The sequence below is a fragment of the Nematolebias whitei genome, chromosome 16, assembly GCF_014905685.2.
Source record: "Nematolebias whitei isolate Nwh7 chromosome 16, NemWhi1, whole genome shotgun sequence".
In the NCBI taxonomy this organism is placed as follows: Eukaryota; Metazoa; Chordata; class Actinopteri; order Cyprinodontiformes; family Rivulidae; genus Nematolebias; species Nematolebias whitei.
Window position 1 is genome coordinate 30,837,435 of NC_056513.1, and position 20,991 is coordinate 30,858,425.

The 20,991-nt window shown below is 40.6% G+C and overlaps 1 protein-coding gene across 2 annotated transcripts in view; it reads left to right on the forward strand.

Annotated features, from left to right (window-relative positions):
* Positions 1–8,298: 8,298 nt before the first annotated feature.
* The window catches only part of rhot1b (ras homolog family member T1), a 35,330-nt gene continuing 22,637 nt past the window's right edge, over positions 8,299–20,991 (forward strand). For both annotated transcript variants that reach the window (XM_037689961.1, XM_037689962.1), the window contains exons 1-10: positions 8,299–8,351; positions 8,454–8,535; positions 8,611–8,654; positions 8,735–8,788; positions 8,875–8,927; positions 10,438–10,546; positions 14,630–14,731; positions 14,895–14,993; positions 15,090–15,198; positions 15,297–15,417. In XM_037689961.1, coding sequence (XP_037545889.1) covers positions 8,319–8,351; positions 8,454–8,535; positions 8,611–8,654; positions 8,735–8,788; positions 8,875–8,927; positions 10,438–10,546; positions 14,630–14,731; positions 14,895–14,993; positions 15,090–15,198; positions 15,297–15,417 — 806 coding nt within the window. In that variant the 5' untranslated portion in view covers positions 8,299–8,318. The remainder of the gene's footprint in view (positions 8,352–8,453; positions 8,536–8,610; positions 8,655–8,734; positions 8,789–8,874; positions 8,928–10,437; positions 10,547–14,629; positions 14,732–14,894; positions 14,994–15,089; positions 15,199–15,296; positions 15,418–20,991) is intronic.

The window sequence follows — 20,991 nt, forward strand, 5'->3', positions numbered from 1 at the left end:
GTCACGTGTACCGGGTGGTACAGTGTCATATTGCCAATCTGCATGTGAACCATTGCTATAGCTGTCAGGGTTGTTTTATTCTCCGAGAGACCCTGCATTTCTATAGCACAATCAGATAGAGGTATTATCCTGTTTTTCTCGGCTGCGGCTGTCCTCAGCTCCTCGAACAGTTTAGCTGACATAATTGTTATGTCTGCCCCACCGTCCAAGAGTGCTTCGTGTGTGAGGACACCTTCGAGTGTTACTGACAGGTACGCCTTTTTGGCGACCCCCTTTCTGATAAAGTTACACAGAAACCTTTTGGTTTTTTTCTGACGCTTCTTCACGCGTTCAGCCTTATCTGTGTAATCTTGGTTTGTCTGAACCGTCAGCACAGCTGTAGCTGTTTCTGCGTGTTCAGCTTGCGATGACTCGTCATCGTTTGTGTGTGTGATTACCCCCCTTTCATCCGATGAGGGGTTGTTTGAGGCAACAACAGCAACGTCTTGGTGTGTTTCACCGACGTCTGTAGTGTTGTCATTCGCGCCCAGAGATGTAATGGTGAGTACCTCACTGCATAGTGCTTTTGGTCGGCTTCCCTTGTCAGTGTGTTTCAAGTCTTCTAACATTTCACGCAATTTTTCTGTCTCTTCCGAGCTCAGAGGTGGAGGGCCTTTTTTCTGGGACTTTTGTGATTTTTTCGCCTCGGGACGTTTCGTCCGAGGTGGGAGGCGGCTAGGTACGTCTTTTTGGGGTTCCTCTCGGTTCCCATTTTTTTGCGTCCTCCGCTGATCCCATTTACGATAATCACGTTCGTCCTCTGAAGGAGGAGCCTTTTTGTCCCAGCGTGCACCTTCATGATGCGGTTTGTTAGTCTGAAAATACTGCCTTTTTTCTCCTTTTTTAGGAGGAGGTGGCGATGAACGCCTTCCTTCTAATTCTAGGGAGTGGGGTTTAACCTTTACACCAGGAAACACTTCTATGGGCGTCTTGGCATGAGAACGTGCCTCAAACACATTCACAGCGCACTGTTTAATCTCACTGATGGATTTTTCTCTGTAATTTGCCATCATTTGCACTGACGTTTGAATGTCAGGATGGAGATTTTTGCTGAAAACAAATTTAAAACCTTCTTCTTCCTCCATTCCGGTTTCATTTCTGCTACCAAAATAAGCTTGGAAGATTCTTTTGTAATAAACCTTTGGATGTTCATTCTTGCCCTGCGTGACCTTGTCTGCGGCTGGATACCCAGCAGGCCCTGCGCAGGAGTCGTACTCTTTGATCAGAGCTTCACACAGAAGTTTGTAATCCCTTCTCGTTGCATCTGGTAGACGCTCGATGAAGGTAAACACCTCTCTGTCCGAAGTGAGTCGTATCAGACTGATTTTATCTTCTACCGTAGCGTTTGGATAAGCTCTCAATCTGAAATCCAGATCTCTGAGGTACGCTTTCGTTCCAGCGGAGCCCAACGGTTCAGGGATGAAACGTTGTACATATTTTGAGATTTTTTGCAAGTCATCCATTGATGGAGAAGATATCAATGGTCTCACATGTGTGATCAGGTGTGGGGGTGTTACTCTGCCCGTTTGTGTAGGTGTTTGGATGGGTCTAAAAGCACCGGGTGAGTAAAGAGGTCGTTGAGGTTTTGGTGTATTACCCCGACTCTGTTCAAGGTCTGGTTTGGATTCCAGGTCACCTTGCCCAACTTTCTGACCTTTTTCTGTTGCTGCTATTAGTTTCACCTCACATTTTTTTAAATGTTCCTGGGATGTACAATAGTCATCTTCTAAACGCATATGTAGCTTTTGTAGATTTTGTTTATCTATTTTGCATTGTTCCAGTTCCATTTTTGCGAGCTGCAACTGTCTTTGTAGCTGGTCATTGTCTGAACACGCAGCTTGATATTGACGGTCTTTTTCACTAATCTTCTCATAAGATTGTGTTTGTAATGACGCCTGCATTTCTGAGAGCTCCCTCTCATGTGTTCTAGACATCCTGACAAGGCGTTCCGACCGTTCATCCAATTCAGCTTTTAGAAGCAGAGAGATTTTTGCTAACCGTTCTTGGCTATGCTTTTTACTCTCTGGCCCTAATGTTCCTGCGGCTAGACTTTCCAGCTCTTCTTGTCTTTGAAGTTCATTGAGTTGTTGTAATTGCTGTATTTCCTTGCCAATAAGTGGAGTTGTTAAAATATGTAAGGCCCCCAAAATGATATCATCATTTGTTTGGGGTTTTAAAGGGTTCTCTTCTTCTTCGTCGCTTGTCATTTTTCTTCTATTTAAAGATTAAACAGGAGAATTTTAATGTTTTAGGTTTTTTAAAATAAATAAAATCAGCAAAGTCTCTTTGTCTGATATATTTACTTTTATTTAGTGATTTATCAATTAAACGTGCACTATCCTTTTAGCAAATGAGTAAACTTTTTCCAACTTTGTGAATATCTGTAACTGTTTCTATTTTTTAAAAAGTTAACTTTTATTTTGTACCTTATTTTTAAGGGATTACCAGTGAATAAAAACTTTTTGGTAAATGCTCTTTGCATAAATACCTTTATAACTTTTAAAATGCAAGATAACAGTATTTATTCAGCTTTGAGGAACGTTTATTAACTCAAAAATGCCTTTTAGAAAAATAAAAACGTTTAATTTCACTCTTTAAACCTAAAAAGCGAAGTGAAAACCTGTGTTCTCAAGTTTCTCCAGAAGATGGCAGAACAACCTTAATAATTTTAACTCAGACACTGTTGGTGTTGTCCAGTAGGGGAGCTATCACTTCCTGTGGCGTCCGGTCGTTAGCTGTTAGCTAAAAATTAGCATCGGCTAGACTCGGTTAAAACCAACATTTCTGAACGGATTTTTTACACAAACGTGGCAAACTTTCAACAAGCACGACTTTATAGCATGAACATGAGTTTTTTGGGACAATATTGCAGCTTTATTTAGTGATTTTAAGCACGGCAAAGCTCATTTCCGACATGGGGGAAGTGACGTGACACGTCACTCATCCGGTCGTTAGCTAAAAATTAGCATCGCTAGCGTTGTTCAAAAACATCATTTAATGACGGATTTTAAACTCTAACGTGGCAAAATTTCAGCGAGTATGCTTCGAGGAACTTAACCAGCGTATCAAAATACACTTTTAAAGCGTTTTTCAGCTTTAAAAAGCAGATTTTATTTCCCTATGAAAACGAATTTTCATTTCTGGGTCACGTGACTGAAATCACTAATGACAGAGCAGCGCAGGGTTGAGAGGAAATGACGTAGCCACGTCAGTCAACCTTTCAGCGAATCAGAGCGCTCCACAACAGCAATATTCAACCAATCACGAAACGTTTGCAACCAGCATGCTAGATTAGCGTGAACTAAAATTCGTCAACTTTTCGTCTTTTAAACTGTCAAAATGCACTTTTTCTGTTAAAAAATGTAACGAATCAACTCTCTGAGCTGCACGGAGTCGGCGCTCCGTGGCACAACGTCTTTTAAACCGTTTAAAACAACTCGTTCGAACTTTTTCCAGAACCGAGCCGGACCACAACCGGACCTCCGTCCGTTTGGACCACAGTTTAAACAGAATAACGTTTTCCACAGCTCATAAGCTGAGCTACACATAACAGACGTACAATTTCAGCTTTCACAAGACATATGACACTATTTCAGCTTTTAACATCACTAGCCCAACGCTTAAAACATGCAGCGTTTTGACTTCAAAGCGGCACAGCTTCTTCAGCGCGCTGCGTTCAATCACAGCTGACAACTGTTATTTTTCTTTATGCCAACATGTAAAAAATCAATCTTTACACGAATTTACAGTCATTTATGAGCACGTTACGGGCCACCAAATGTAGTATGTCATATGCTGGATATATTCATACTTTTTCACGAGTTCCTCATCTTTCTGACTGTGTAAATGTCGTGCATTGAATTCAACAGAAATGTAACGAGAGACGTTATTATCTTTGACCCATCAAAATGAATGCGGTCATTTATTTTCAGAATCAAAGTTTAACATCAAGCATTTACATTAATTTGGCAAAATATGAAAATAATAACAGACAAGTTTCACAGATAATGGACTTCAATCACACGGCGGTGATTGAGGACTTTGCTTCAGATATCTCTAAGATATCTGTCAAATGAATTTAGGAGAAAGGAGAGTTTAAGATGAAAGATGGAGATTTATCTTACAGAGAGATTTGTGAGGGAATTAATCTGTTTGACCAGAAACGTGCACGCTCCTTCAGATCTCAGCTTGCGACGGTACGCTTGGTCGAAGTGGACTGTTACCTGGTTGATGATAGGTCAGCGTCGGTATAGGATCCTCCTTTGACTCTTTCAGCGTCTCCGTTGAGAGCAGCTGAAATCCTTCGAGAGTCGTGCGAGGTTATTCAAACAGAAGTTATAATCCCAAAACGTCTCTGGATCATCCTGAATGCGTTTGCATCCAAGAACTCTGAACTCCTTTCATCTCCTTAGCACTCTCTATCAGACTTCCGACATCAGACTCTTAGAGAACCGGGAAGTTGCCACATTTTAAATGAGTTGACTTCCGGGTCAATTTAGAGCTTTCTGATTCGTGGATGGACCAGAATAGAGGTGTGTTTTGTGACGTAAGATGTTATCAAAAGTCAAGGGCAGAGAATGAGATTGCTTAACAGACAGAAAAGATTATTGGAAAAAACCAGACTTCGTGGAGTCTCACTCTTATTATCTTCTGAAAAAGTTTAAACATGACATTTCTTCTCAGTAAACATTTTAGTTGACCGAGACTCGACCTTTAACATACTTACAAAACTTGCTCATTGCAGACAGAAAAATCAAGAAATGCATATTAACCTGATTTCTTCTTTGAATGAGGAATAAAAATCATTACTTACTGTTTATGTAAAATAAAAATGAGTAGTTCTCTTCAACCTGTAAGCATTGAGTGAACTAACACAATTTGATTATCAAACATTTGTAAAACAGTAATGATCATAGAGAATTGTCTTTTCTACTTGATTAATTCAAGAAAGAAAGTCCCCAGATGGCTCAAACTGTATTTCTGGATGCAGATCAGTGAAATAACAGTCTCTGTCATCTGATCAGATTTGAGGTCAGACCAGGTTCACTACACTTTGAAGACCCGAACAGACCACCCAGCACCAGGCTCACCTCACCACGGGATGAAGAGCATCTCAGTGTGACCTCAGCTGAAGTAAGGAGTACTTTCAGGAGGATTAATCCGCACAAGACAACCGGCCCAGACAACATCCCTGGAAAAGTGTTGAAGGAATGTGCCGATCAGCTCTGCGAGGTGCTGGCAGACATCTTTAACACCTCACTTACCCTGGAGACAGTTCCCACCTGCCTGAAGACTGCCACCATCATCCCAGTCCCAAAAAGCTCTACAGTGACTGGTCTGAATGACTATCGGCCAGTGGCCCTCACCCCGATAGTTGCTAAATGCTTCGAAAAACTGGTCATGACTCGCATCAAAACAACCATCAACATCAATGAGGACCCTCATCAGTATGCATACCGCAAGAACCGATCAACAGAGGATGCCATCTCCTCTGTGGTCCACACTGCTCTCAACCACCTGGAGCAGAAAGACTCTTACGTCCATATGCTCTTTGTGGACTTCACATCCACCTTCAACACCAATGATCCCCCAAACCCTGATGGACAAACTATTCACACTAGGACTAAGCCCCTCCATTTGCAACTGGGTACTAGACTTCTTAACAAACAGACCAGAGTTAGTGAGGATCCACAACTTCTCCTCCTCCACCATAACCCTCAGCACTGGCTCTCCTCAAGGATGTGTGTTGAGCCCCCTCCTGTTTACTCTGCTCACGTATGATTGCGCAGTTACCCAACCAGGCTGTCACATTGTAAAGTTTGCAGATGATACAGCGGTGGTGGGATGCATCACAAACAATGATGAGTCCAGCTACAGGCAAGAGGTGGAACACCTGGAGAGCTGGTGCAAAGAGAATAACCTTCACATCAATGTGAAGAAGACAAAGGAGATGATTGTGGACTTCAGAAGGAACAAAAACACCTACACCCCCCTGAACATAAGAGGATCTGCAGTGGAAGTGGTCTCCAGCTACAAGTACTTGGGTGTACATGAATGACAACCTCAGCTGGAGCAACAACACCACCAGCAAGCTCATCAGAGACTACTTCCTCAGGCGGCTGAGACGAGCTGGTCTGGGAAGCTCAGTCCTCACCTCCTTCTATAGATGTGCAGTGGAGAGTATCCTGTGCTCCAGCATCAACGTGTGGCATGGAGGCTGCACAGCTGCAGAAAGAAAAGCTTTGCAGAGAGTGATGAAGGCTGCACAGAAGACTGTTGGAGTCAGCCTCCCCACCATCACAGACATCTACACCTCTAGATGCAGGAAGAGGGCCCCCAGCATCATGAAGGACCCCACTCACCCAGCACACACACTTTTTGCCCCACTCCCCTCAGAAAGGAGGTTGAGGAGCATTAAGTGTAGAACCACTAGACTGAGGAACATCTTCTACCCTGAGGCTGTTAGACTCATGAATCTCTAACCAGAATAATCACTGTGGAAAAAAATCACATCATGTTGCTGCTGATCTGTTTCAATGTTGCTGCTGATCTGTTTCAAGGTTGATGTGTTCATGCATGCTCATCTGCTCACACAGACTCATGTTCGTGCTGCTGTTCGACATAATGTTTTTATGCTATTAGTGCTTAGTGCATTTTCAGTTGGTGTTTTTCTTAGTTCATATCTTAGATGTTATCATTGTTTTTCTTTTACATTTTATTGTTGGATGTAACTGGGACCCTGTGTACATAATTTCGCTCCACCACATGTACCACATGAGGTGCGAATGACAATAAAGAAACTCTGACTGACAATGACAATAAAGTTGATTCTGATTCTAAAATATGTAAAGGTCATCAGTCTCAGCATATGCCTTGTAGAGTGCCTTTGATGGAGGTTGATAGAATCACCTTGTGGGCTTGTTTTAGGCCAGGTTGTCATTTTGTACAATTCCCACTGTGTGAGGTGTACAGATGTAACAGTGGCCCTCCATGAAGACATATACAAGTTATGACGGTTGTACTCGCCTAGCATAGACCAGATTTAAGGGAGAATTATACCATTTTATTATTATGCTATGCTATTATGCTATTATAAACCAAGCATTTTAGGACATCAGGTTTTATAGCACCATGTCATTCAATTCAATTTAAAATTCAATTCAAAGAGACTTTATTAATCCCAAAGGGAAATTAAATGTTGTTGTAGCTCGTTATCCTCGTTTATTTAAGAGATGTTATAGATGCTGATGACTATAGGCAGGAAGTATCTCTTGTAAAGGTCTGCAGCAGAGCCGAAGAAACTGACATCAGATGCCGTCCACCCAGACTAGGCTGGCCTCTCCATTCTTCCTGGCAGCAGGACCGCCTGAATGCTGGGCTGGACTCCTCCCAGAGCCATCTCAAGAACCTGAGCGGGGGCCACTCCTTCCAGCAGCCTGCTGAGCTCCTCATCGCTGCGAACAGCAAGCCGGCTGCAGGTGCCGGGGGACGTTCCTGTCCTTCTGTTGTCACAAGCTGCGTTTCCTGCCATCTCCAGGATCTCAGTGGTCAGACACTCGAGCACAGCCGGCAAGGAGACGGGAATGCATCTACAGCACCTCCTTTTCAACTCATTTGAGAATTGGGGCTGTAGATGAGATATTAAGATTTTTGAGGTGTTGATCAGCTGCTCCCGGTTGTAAAAAAAACAAACAAAAAAAAAAACACCTTGGTGCCATGGTTACTCATCATAACAAATGTCCAAAATATAAAAAGTTTCCATAAAAATCCTTCCAATACCAGAGGGAACAATCATCACAAAAAATGTGATTTACATCCAGAAAAAGAGGAATTGAAGTTTCCAAAAACAAAATCTCAGAATTAAAGTGACAGAGCTACTCCAACATGCAGCCATCCCGAGCAGTGCAGTTCTAGAACATAATTTGCCATCCTGCCTTGGCTACCATTGACATCAGAAACGGCTGAGTTTGGAGTACTGCCACAACAGAGGCATGGACATGAGTGCCGCCATACTTATCATTGACATACAGTGACAAAACCTTTTAACGTGTGCAGTTTAACTTCATTGTCACCACTTTCTTTGGGTCCTTAGTATTATTATTTTGTTAGAGTGTAAATTTTATCTTTCAGTGACAGCCTTAGCCTTGATCCTCATATTTTTTTAAATATCACTGAGTACTATAATTGCAAATGAGGTCACAATCAGCTAAATCTCTGCCTTTTTAGCTAAACTGTGCTGCTCTTGCTTCACAGCCAAGGTGGGAAAGACGTCTCTCATCATGTCCCTGGTCAGCGAGGAGTTCCCAGATGTGGTACGAACCTCCCCTCATTCTGTTAGTGGGATCTTTACTCCATGAAAGACCACATCTTTGCAGCTTTGTAAAAGCAACATGTTTATGTGCCTGTGTTTACAGGTTCCGTATCGAGTTGAGGAGATCACGATACCTGCAGATGTCACACCAGAAAGAGTTCCCACACATATTGTGGATTATTCAGGTATCTAAACAAACAAATCCATTGTTTGCTCTTCTCCCTGTTTACTTTGAACATACTTCTATTTTTTTTTTGTAGAAGCAGAGCAGACAGATGATCAGTTGTTTCAGGAAATTTCAAAGGTAGGTAGGTGAACTAAGCTTGGGGTTAAGAGTTAGACTTCAGCTGAAAGCCTAACAGCGTCTGCTGGTCTCTCACTCAGGCAAATGTCATTTGCATCGTCTACGCCGTCAACAACAAGACCTCCATAGAGAAAGTGAGTCACTTCTGCTGCCAACGTTTTCACAACATCATTATAAATTTTAAAAAGAGGACGAAATGAGAACGTGTCCCATTTTACAGGTGACTGATCACTGGATCCCTCTGATCACCGATAACACAGACAAGGACAGCAGGTCTGAAAACTCTGAGTCTCATCTGTGTCTGCTTGGCTTGGCACCAACTACAGGATAACCTGTAGTTACATAATGTTTGTGTGTGTGTGTGTGTTTGTATTTGTTACCTTGTAAGGCCCATTTTTCCAACACATACTACACTGTGAAGACCAACTACTTCTTATGGGGTCCAAAGCCTGGGCACCATAATAAGCAGTGTCACTGGTGGGTTAGGGGTTAGGTTTAGGGTTAGGTATGTACTGGTAATTGTTAGATTTATTCAACCTTTATTTAGACAGATTAATCCCATTGAGCCTCAAGGACTCATTTACAAGAGAGACCTGATTTTAACAAAGAGTGATGACAACAGTGGACAATCATAAAAGAGGCATACAGATTTTTTTTTTTTCAAATTAAAATAAGATGGCAAAAAAAAGTAGCAAAAACAGCTAGATTATAAGGCGGTGTAGAAAACGAAAAACAGGAACATGTCTGCATTGGTTCTTGCCAGAAGCTTAACAGATGTTTGAAGCCAATTACAGAGGTCGAGGTCGAGAGCTTCAGATCTTTTTGCAAGATTCTCCAGGAAACAGGAGCGGATTAGGAGAAGGCCCTTTTGCCAAGTTCAGTCCTCACTGAGGGAACACTGCAGGTAATAATGTTCTGAGAGTGCACGCTGTAGCTGCACTCACGCAGAGAAATGTAGGAGGAGAAGTATGAAGGCAGCAGACCAAGAAGTGATTTAAAGATTAAAATTGGGTAACGGTAACTGGTAACGGTTAGGTTTAGCTATGTACTGGTAACGGTTAGGTTTAGCTATGTACTGGTAACGGTTAGGTTTAGCTATGTACTGGTAATAGTTATGTTTAGGTATGTACTGGTAACGGTTAGGTTTAAGTATGTACTGGTAATGGTTAGGGTTAGGGTTAGCTATGTACTGGTAAAGGTTAGGTTTAGGTATGTACTGGTAACGGTTAGGTTTAGGTATGTACTGGTAACAGTTAGGTTTAGGTATGTACTGGTAATGGTTAGGTTTAGGGTAAGTGTCAGGTTTAGGCTGTAGGTATGAATAAAAAATGAGTGGAAGTCAATACAAAGTCCCTGTAAAGATAAAAAGACAAACCTGTGTGTGTGTATGTTGTACTTCATCAACAAAAAGTAAATGTGTAGAAGTGTAACATTAAAGTGGAACTTTAATGGATTCTGCATTTGTGAAATGGGCCACTGATTTTTCTTTTTTTAGAGACAAAATCTAAAAATATGTACAAAGAGAAGCGCTCTTGGAAATGATGGTTGTGGGTTTTTTTTTTTATTGTCTCTTATTTTAAATGTGCCCCAGCCAGATGAGACGGACAGCTGCCTTGTCTGAGCCTGGTTCTGCTGGAGCTTTCTTCCTGTTAAAGGGGAGTTTTGAGTGTTTGACCACAATGGCTCATACTCTAGTATTTCTCAGCTTAAGATGAGCTTAGTTTAGAACTTCATTAGGGCCTTTTGTGTTAAATGTGTATTTGTGTGGTGTTTGTGTGTCCAGGGTTCCTCTGATCCTGGTGGGGAACAAGTCTGACCTGGTGGAACACAGCAGCATGGAGACCATTCTGCCCGTTATGAACCAGTACAGTGAGATAGAGACTTGTGTTGAGGTGAGGAACATGAAACTTTGTGTACTGTTGTTTCTGTACACAAACAAAATCAAATAAAGACTCTGGGATCTTTCTTTAGACTTAATTCCTGAACCATATGAGCGATTCAGTAATGATCATAGTGTGGAAACACAAGAGCCATAAAGAAGCTAATCTATGCTTTTTGTGTTAGTCACGTTCTCGTGGCTTTTAAAGATGGAACAGCTGAATTCTCAATGAACAAATAATGCAAAAATAGAAGAGTATAAATCAAAGTCCTCCATGTTGTGTTTGAACTTTGAACAAGAAAAACAAGAAAACTAAGACACTCTCCATCCTAAGAATATATTGTTGGTTTTATTGATTTTTTTTTTTAAAGTGTTGCCTTGTTTGTACACATCAGCTGATTGAAATATTTTTCATTTCCTCTTGTCTGAAAGTATTTACTGTTTTTCCTTTTGTGTCTTGTGTATAATGTTGTAACATCCCAGAGAGGCTTGGTGAGCCACACAGGCTGCAGAGTCGTCTTGGAACAAAAAGGGGTGTGCTTTTCCTAGTTGTGTGTTCAGATGGGATGTTCTCAACAGTTGTTCTGTTTAGTTTCGATCCAACATTTATGTTCTCAACTTTGTTATCGTTAATAGTAAAACTGACACCAAAAGTTGAATTAGACAGCATCACAAGCTCTTGATGGAGTTTGCCAGAGGTCAAATGGTGAGTTTGCACGAGGTTGGAGAGTTAAACCATGCTACTGTCTGACACGTGGGATGTGCTGTTGTCATAGTGGCTTGATGTTGGAACCCGTGGGTAAATAAGGGAACCCACTCTGGTTGTAAAAGTTCTGGCCACCCAAGACAGACCACACCACACACAGCTGCAGAAAGAAAAGCTTTGCAGAAAGTGGTGAAGGTTGCACAAAGCCTCTCCACCATCACAGATATTTACACCTCTAGATGCAGGAAGAGGGCCACCTGCATCATGAAGGACCCCACTCACCCAGCACACACACTTTTTGTCCTGCTTCCCTCAGGAAGGAGGTTGAGGAGCATTAAGTGTAGAACCACTAGACTGAGGAACATCTTCTACCCTGAGGCTGTTATACTCATGAATCTCTAACCAGAATAATCACTGTGAAAAATCACATCATGCTGCTGATTTATTTCATGCTGCTGTGTTCATTCATACTCATCTGCTCACACAGACTTATGTTCGTGCTGTTGGTCGGTGTATTGATTTTATACTATTAGTGCTTAGTGTATTTTTAGTTTACAGAAGTTTACAGAAAACCAACCCACACAGACCAGTATCTTCTGTTTGACTCCCACCATCCACTGGAACACAAACTGTCTGTCATCAGAACTTTACAACATCAGGCCGAACGCGTCCCCACGAAGACAGAAGGGAAGGAAAAGGAACAGAAACACATTCAAGAAGCTCTCCAAACATGTGGATACCCTAACTGGGCTTTTGTCAAGTCAGCGAGGAAATCTACAAAACACACTAATAAACAGAAAAAGGACAACAGCAGACGTAAAAACATTGTCATCCCTTATGTTGCTGGAGTATCAGAGAAATTCAGAAGGATTTTTAACAAACACAAGATCCCAGTACATTTCAAACCCAACAGGACTCTCAGACAGAGGTTGGTCCATCCTAAGGACAATACACAAACAGAGTGGTGTAGTGTATGCGGTCCAGTGCAGCGAGGACTGTCCAGACCTCTACATTGGAGAAACTAAACAGCCTCTTCACAGATGCATGGCTCAACACAGGAGAGCCAGCTCCTCTGGACAAAATTCCGCAGTTCACCCCCACTTCGCAGATAAGGGACACTCTTTTGAGGACCAAAATGTGCACATTTTGGACCGAGAACACAGATGGTTTGAGAGGGGGGTGAAGGAAGCAATTTATGTAAAAAGAGAAAAGCTGTCTCTTAACAGAGGAGGAGGCCTCAGATTTCCACTTTCAAAAACATATAATATAACTTTAAAACAGATTCCCAGCCGGTTTTCACACTTGATGGGAACAGAGGGGCCTCGTTTGTGAATTAGATGAACAAAGACCTACTGCGAAGGTGTTTAGGTGTGAACTACCAATCTACATATGTGTGTGTGTCGTGTGTGTGTCTTATCTCACTCAGTCTTATAACCTGAATCCCTTACTCATTGCTCTTTGAATTGAGAAAGCTCCTCGGATGAGGAGCGAAACATCTTCTGTTACAAATAAAGTCCAGTTGTTTTTTTGTATTGAACGTTTTTTGAATAGTTCATATCTTAGATCTTATTATGGATTTTCTTTTACATTTTATATTTTTGTTGGGTGTAACTGGGACCCTATGTAAATTTCGTTCCACCACATGTACCACATGTGATGCGAATGACAAATAAAGAAACTCTTGACTCTGACCAATAGGGTATTGCCATATTGTGTGCCGCACTTTACAGAATCCCAGGACTCATGCACGTCATTTGGGCACAGGTATTGGATTTTTTTTACAACTCTGTGTCGTCCCACATTGTGTCTCTATGACTGGACTACAGGTTTACTTTCCCGTGTGTCGGCAGCCATTAACACCAAAGCAGAGATGGCTGCGTTTAGAGTGGTGACCTAACTTAGGTCATCATTATGACAAATAACATCACCCATCCCTTGTACTTACTCACACTTCCATGCAGGGTCACGGGGAGCTGCTCCTTATCTCCAGGGGTCAATTGGATGAGTATGGAAGAATTATCGTGCCGTTAACAGGGAGCGCACATTTTGTGTTTGAAAGCAGGAATTCATCTCTTTCTGCTTTCAAACACAAAATGGGCGCTCTTCGTTAACAGTATGATAATTCTGCCATAGATGATAGGATTAGTACACCCTGGACTGGTTACCAGTCCTCGCAGCCACATAGAGACATGTGAGACAGATGATCGTTCATGTACTCACTCACACACCTAGTCACAGTTTAGAGTAACTAATAATCTAGTATGCATGTTTTTGGCTTGTGAGAGGAAACCAGAGTTCTGGTTGTTTAGGTTCACAACCATGCATGGAAAACTAGTTACTAACCATTGCTCTGACATGCCACCATAACACTGGTATCTTTTGTACATCGTACCATGTTCATTGATAAATCTCAGTTCTGCATCACTTTCTGGTGGCACTAAGGAGAAAACCAATTCTGCCAATGTTGAGGAGAGACACGTCGGTGTTACTGCCAGCATCATGGCTGAGGTTATGTTAAAGTCTCATGGCCAGCCAACCCCCAGGCTAAATGTTTGTTTTTTAATACCTAGCCATTACATTAAAAATCAAAATCTGTTTTGGTTGTTGAATAATGTGAAAATAGTTACAATCAATTAATAAAGAAAGAAAAATAAAGTCACCAAAATAATAATGATACTTAAACTGGCCTTGGGACAAAGGATGTTTCCTTTAACTTCACATTTTCTTGTTCAACTTTTAAAGCAGTCACTGCAGATGAGTGATTGTCAGTTTCTGTAAGATTTCTGCAACTGGAGCAGGTATTTCTGTTTACTGGTTAATTCCTCAGCTGTCTCACATTTTAAGGATAAACCCTACTCCATGTTTCAGCTCCTTTCATAGATCAGATCTCATAGAAGAGCACTTCTAAAGAGCAAATTTTGTTTTTAGCTTTTGTTTTTGGTCATTATCTCGTTACAGGATTCATGATCTTTAATTGAGACCAGACTTTTTGACAAATGGGAGCAGGTTTTGCTTCAGATGTTTCATATTTCTTTGTACCCAGACCACGCTCAAGCCAACCTGTGTCAGGTGCAGCCTACAACCCAAGGACTAAAGAGAATCTTCTTGTGTCTGACAGCAGATATAACGCTGTTTCTTAGAAACCTTCATTTTAAAAAAGTGCTGACGTAACTTATCTAAACAGCAGCAAATACAGCTAGCCAATCAGTGTTTGCCCTCTACGAACACCTATTCTCCAGAAACACCCACTTTTGGTCTGCAGAGAACTCCTTTCACATGGTTGCATTTCCTTTGCTTTTATGTTGCATTTTGTATGAAATATGTTACAGAACTGCATGCAAATGTGTGTGTGAATGATAAATGTGAAATGCTTTTTTTATTTGTTTACAGTGTTCAGCAAAGAATCTAAAGAACATTTCTGAGCTGTTCTACTATGCCCAGAAGGCAGTCCTGCACCCCACAGGACCTCTCTACTGTCCAGAGAAAAAAGATGTAAGAATGAAAAGACTCATTTTTTGTGACCTACTGGTGTCCAGCTTTTTTGCATCAAGACCAGTAAACACATACATTTCAGATGCAACAAACCCAAATACCACTTTTAGTTCAAAATAAATTCAACGAACGCTGTAATTTATACTTTTTTTTTCATTTATAGATGAAGCTTCTTTGCGTAAAAGCTCTGAGTCGAATCTTCAAAGTATCGGACCTGGACAATGATGGCATCCTCAGTGATAACGAGCTCAACTTTTTCCAGGTAAAACAGCTTTTAGTTATTGGCGAACTCTGAAACTTTCTGTTTTTAGTTCCAAATCTGTTTATTTATTTCAACAACAGTAATGTTCTGTGACAGCGAACATGCTTCAACAGCCCCCTGCAGCCTCACGCATTAGAGGATGTGAAAAATGTGGTGAGGAAGAATTTAGTCGAAGGCGTGTGCAACAACGGACTCACCCTGAAAGGCAGGAGCAGCTTCACTGACCGTCTGTTTCAGTTTCTTGTTAGAAACATCCTTTGGTTTATATCCGATGGGGTCTTGTTTCTCTGTGATGCCCTTCAGGCTTCCTGTTCCTTCACACGCTGTTCATCCAGCGAGGTCGCCATGAAACAACCTGGACGGTGCTGAGAAGGTTCGGATACGATGACGACCTGGAGTTAAATCAGGACTATCTCTTCCCTTCGTGAGTCTCGCTCAGACATTCAAGTCAACCATGATCTAGAGTTCTAACCATGTTTTGATTTAGCTGCATTACAAATCTATATATAGCATGTAATAGGGAGCTGTAGAAGCTCAGTGGTCAGTGCCACCATCTTGTAATGCTGAGGCTGCAAGTTTGAGTCTAGGCTATGCTACAATGAGCATCATCTTCATGCAAGTTTCATGATGTGGTGACCCCTGCTGAAGGGAGCAGCTGGAAGACGAGCAACAACAAATGAATATGTAGTAAGAGCTACCACCAGGCAAAGAGTTGTTGAATGACAAAGCTTTATATTTATTGTATAATGTAATGATTGTTCCATCTTTAATCTATTGTATTGAAGTTTGGGGAAAAGCATGCAAAACAATTACAAATCTCTATTTTAAAAAAAGAGCTATAAGAATTAGTAGTAGGAAGTGCTATGGTCACCCAACCAGTGTTGTTTTCGTTAACGATGACGAAAACTTTTCGTCGACGCCCCCTTTTTTCATGACAATAATGAGACGGTAACGAAATAAACATTGCTCTTTAATGACTAAAACATGACGAAATGTGTGTGAGTTTTCGTTGACGAGATGAGACTGTACGAAAATGTTTGTCGGTGGTCCGTCAATAATTTAGAATGCACAATATTTCTGCCCATTGGTCACACCCACTGCTACCCAACCGCGCTGATGCACCGCGCGCTCACCTTTGACTTCATTTCAAACTGGACCATGGCAGATGCTGCACGTTTTACGAAGGGGCTCGGTGGACGCAAACCCAGAAAGGATTTATGGACTTATTTTGTATTTAACCCAACTGAAAGAAGAACCGAATGTATCGTCGAGGGAGACGGAGGTAAATGTGGATTTAAACTTGGTGGAAAAAACACGACAAATCTTAAGCGGCACCTGAAGGCTCACCACCCTGATATTTTTTCCAAGGTAAGTTAGTTACAACTACTATTTTTGTAATGTACATACATGCAATGTTACTTGACAAACCAAACGGGTTGTGACACATTTCACAACTCCAGTTTCGTGTAAACTTAATGTTTTTTTAATTTTATTTTTATAAATCCTGTCCTTGCTTGCGCACGTGGATGCTAACTTCGTGCTATTAGCTTGTTTGTTGTGCTAATCTAACGTCGGCTACTGTTACGTGTAAAACATGCAGGGATGTATGGCTGATAGGTTGTGTTTGAGTGACTGAATATCAAACCTGTTGCTGTTACCCCATGTGTCTGTCGGGTCTGCATCCTTTAAACCAAAAACCCATTTTAGCTAAACACTACTTGCATTACATTTTAAAATGAGACAACCAACATTTGTCTGATAAATGTTTACAGTAAAAAGTGTTAGGGGGCCAAAAATACTTCATTTTAAATAAATAAATTGAATCAAAACATTTGCAAAAGAGAAAAGATACATTTTCTTAGATTGAGTGTTTATTGGTAGAAGAAAAATGGACAAAGTAATGTAAAAAATACCCCCCCAAAAAAGCTGTTTTCAATCTAATGAAAAGAAAAATAGTATTAAAAATACTGGTTATGTTAGTGTCATTCTGGATTGAAAATCTAATGCCAATTAGCAAAAAATAGGTAAAGCTGACATTTATCTGTATTCAAATTTCAAAAGCATCTGCCTGTGTTAAATGTTTGGTACTTCAGACTAAAAGCTACAAGGGCACCTCAGTGTTGTTTTTCTGCTCTGAACCCTGAGCAGAAAAACATTAACACTGCACTAAAGTATTTTTTCATTTATCACAAGTCATATCATCATCGCAATATGATGCACTGTTCTTGCACATCACAGGATTTCCTAATATCAGACAGCCCTAGTGCACTTTTTTGCTTGTTTGCTTGTTTGACAGCTAAAGTCATTCTGTTTTCTTAACATGGTATTTAGTAAGATATGTTGACACAAATCATTATGCACAATATATGTACATATAGACATATAAATAATTTTTTAAAGATATACATACATTTGATTATTTTATATTCACTTATAGATTCTTTACAAGAGGTGTACATTGTATATACAGAAAGAATAATTATCTTCTCGCCTTGCTTTTTTCTCATCCAGATCCCAGAGATCCTAACTCCTAAAGAGAAACCTGGTGGTCCAAAGAACGACAGGTCACAGTCATCTATACCAGCAGCCTTTGCCGCAGGATCTAAATATAAAACAGATTCTCAGGAACAACATGCCAAAGAACAGGCGATTGCTCTTTGGATTGGATGAACAGGTCTACCTGCTTGCACAGTTGAGGATGAAGATTTCATCCTTATGATGGAGACCTTTGATAAGAGGCTCACCATACCGAAAAGAACAAAAATAAACAACTTGGTTGACAAGATTTATGATGGTGAAAAGCAAAAGTTCAAAGAGAGGCTTGCAACAGCACACAAAATAACAATTGGACTGGACATATGGACCAAAAAAGGCCTTACAGCATCATTTCTAGCAATTAGTGCATGCTTTTTTTGCACTGTTGAAAACAAAGCACAGCACATACTGTTGAGACTTGACCAGCTCCCTCACCCACACACTGCTGAGTGTATAAAAACCCATGTTGATCAATGTACAGAGGACTGGGGAATACCCCAACACAAAATTCTGACAGTCATAACTGATAATGAAAGCAACATGATTGCTGCGTTCAAAGCTAATGAGCCGGATGAACTCAGTAGCTCTGAGGATGAATCCATCGATGTGAGCGACACAGAAGACCCTGAAGTGATTGGACAAGACCAAAGGTAAATTGTTTTAATTTACTGTTAAGATTTTTAGTGTGTCATATGCTAGGTTATAATCAATTTTAGCAACTGTTTATGACAATTTTATTGAATTTCCTATATGATATTAAGAAAGTTTCTTTTTCTCTGTGTTTTGTCCTCTCTATCTAGGTTTGGAGCCATAGATAGGACCCCATGTGTTGTACACACACTGCAACTCGTTGTGAACATGATCCAGAAGGATGCAAGTATAAACCGACTGCTGGGCAAAGTTAGACTGCTTGTCAAGCTCTTTCGCAAGTCATCAGTGGCAACACAGCGTTTGCTCCAGGTATGTCAACTAACTGTGGTCAATGACTGCCCTACTAGATGGTCCAGCACATACCTGATGATATCACGACTTCTCCAAATCAAGGACTCAGTAGTTCAGGTTGCAGATGAGATGAGCTGGGACTATCTACTGCCAAGTGAGTGGCAGAAGTTCACTGCTCTTAGAGATTTACTTCTCCCCTTCGCTGAGCATACTCAGATGCTCCAGAGTGACACACAGTCTTTATCCCTTGTGTTGCCTGCCCTTCTGGACTTACACGGTCATCTATCTGAGTTCCCCAACGCTCAAGGTTCTACTTTCAAGGACCTAGCTTCCCTGGCAAATAAGATGAAGGCAAACATGGACAAACGGTTCAGCTGCTTTCTTGATCACACTGATTCTAAGTTTTCACCCCTCATTGCTGCTGCTTGCTACCTCGACCCGACAGTTGCACCTGAAGCACTCCTTGAAAATGATGATGAGCAAAGTGAGGCACTTCTGGGAAAAGCAGAAGAGTACATAGCTCAACTGGTGCCACCTGTTTTACAAGAAGATGAGGCTGAAGATGAGAAGTCAGGGAAGGAGGGAGAGGAAGAAACCAAAGAGGGAGTGGGACCACTGAGAAAGCGGCCCAGATTCAAGTTTTTGTCGAGTCGGCCATCCAGATCTGGCTTCTCAAAGCCGTGTGTCATGCAGGAAATGAAGAAATTCAAGGAGCAGCTGTCACAGCCTATAAACCAAGAGACTGCCCTTGAATTTTGGGCTGCACAGGGGGATTCTGTGTATCCGAGCCTAAAACCTATTGCCTTAGATCTTCTGGCCATGCCAGCATCTCAAGCATTTGCTGAGAGGGTCTTTAGCATTACAGGTGACCTCAGTCGTGGCCGTCGAAATAGAGCAAGAGTCATTTTAGAGCGAAGTGCTTTCCTTAAACTGAATCGAGGTTGTTAAACTTAATTTGCATACCCACCTCGTTACCAAGCTTATTAGTGCAGGTGAAGACATGTTAAAATAGTGTTCTGTTTGGACTTTTTGCAACACTGCACAAAGGGTAGAGCCCCTATCTATTCTAAACAATGTTGTGGTAAACATTTTTGTTGTTTATTTATTTCATACTTACTTTAAAGACCAGATACAGTGTGTATACAGTACTTAGTGTTCTGGGGTTGACTTATTCATTTTAGATTTCAAAACTTCCAGTGGCATATTTCATACTTTAAGAGAATAAGAAGAGATATATTTTATTATTTTGGTTTAGAATGTTTGCACAAGTTAAAGATAGTCAAGGTTTAGGACAGTCTGTTTTTATGTCTTCATTGTCCTGGTTGAAAAGTTTGAGTTTAACTTGTGTGTTCCCTTTTATTATAATATTGGGCATTTGTACTTCATTGCACTTTAGCACATTTTGAGAAATAAAGCCACAAAGTGAGAATGTTTTTGTTTTGGGCATTTTTGGAGTACCAGTATTTGATTCCACTATTAAAACAAATTACTCAAATTAATTTGTAAAGACTAATATGTTTTCTATTTATTTTAAAGACTAAAACTAGACTTAAAATTTTAAAGTTTTTGTCGACTAAAGCTGGACTAAAACCATTAAATATAGAAATGACTAAAACTGACTAAAACTAAGAAGTATTTTTGTCTAAAAGACTAAGACTAAAACTAAAATCAAAATGGCAGTCAAAAACAACCCTGCACCCAACAAAATACTGTATATTATGTCATCAGTTGAAAATATTAAAACTTGATGATTTGGTTGAATGTAGTATTTTACAAGTCATATATAAAGCTCATAAAAAATATTATCCCCAAATATTCAATTAAAATTTGTTAAAAAAGAGTCATTATAACCTTAAAGGAATGGAAATATTTGTAAAACCTCCATTTAGAACTAGTCTGAAGGAGCTGTGTTGTAATTCAGGGAGTAGGATTGTGGAATTGTCTTGATCTCACCATAAACATTTCTAAAACAATTTATATGTTTAAAAAGAGGATTAAGTTAAAGTTGTTGGGAAAGTATAGTACCAGGTGAAGGATATCTAATATTTTTTGTTTTCACTTTGGAGATTGTTCAGTCCTAAGTTGTTTGTTTGTTTGTAGTTACGTTATATTTTTTTAAATAAGGGGCAGTTACTACAGTAGTCCCTCGCTACTTCGTGGTTTGTTTATCGCGGATTCGCTCTATCACGGTTTTTCAAAATAAGACTGGACATGACATACAACTGGCTAATTGATGGATGAGCCATGGGTTGTTTATTTAAAATAAATAATTTTAAATGATTTAGCAACTTCTGCACCTTTGTGCAGCCCTTACTGCAGCAGGAAAAACTTCCTCCTGCAGCTGATCTGCATGCAGAGCGGAGAAGTGGGCGTGGCCAAGGGAGCTTGCAGGTGGCTGAGAGCAACGGAGGCACAGAGAGGGAAATCATGACATTCTGTGCTTTTTTAAGAGCTTTTAGAGTTTAGAAACATTGTTTAGAATATTGCAAGAGTGTGGGAAGGGTTTAAAACACATTTATAT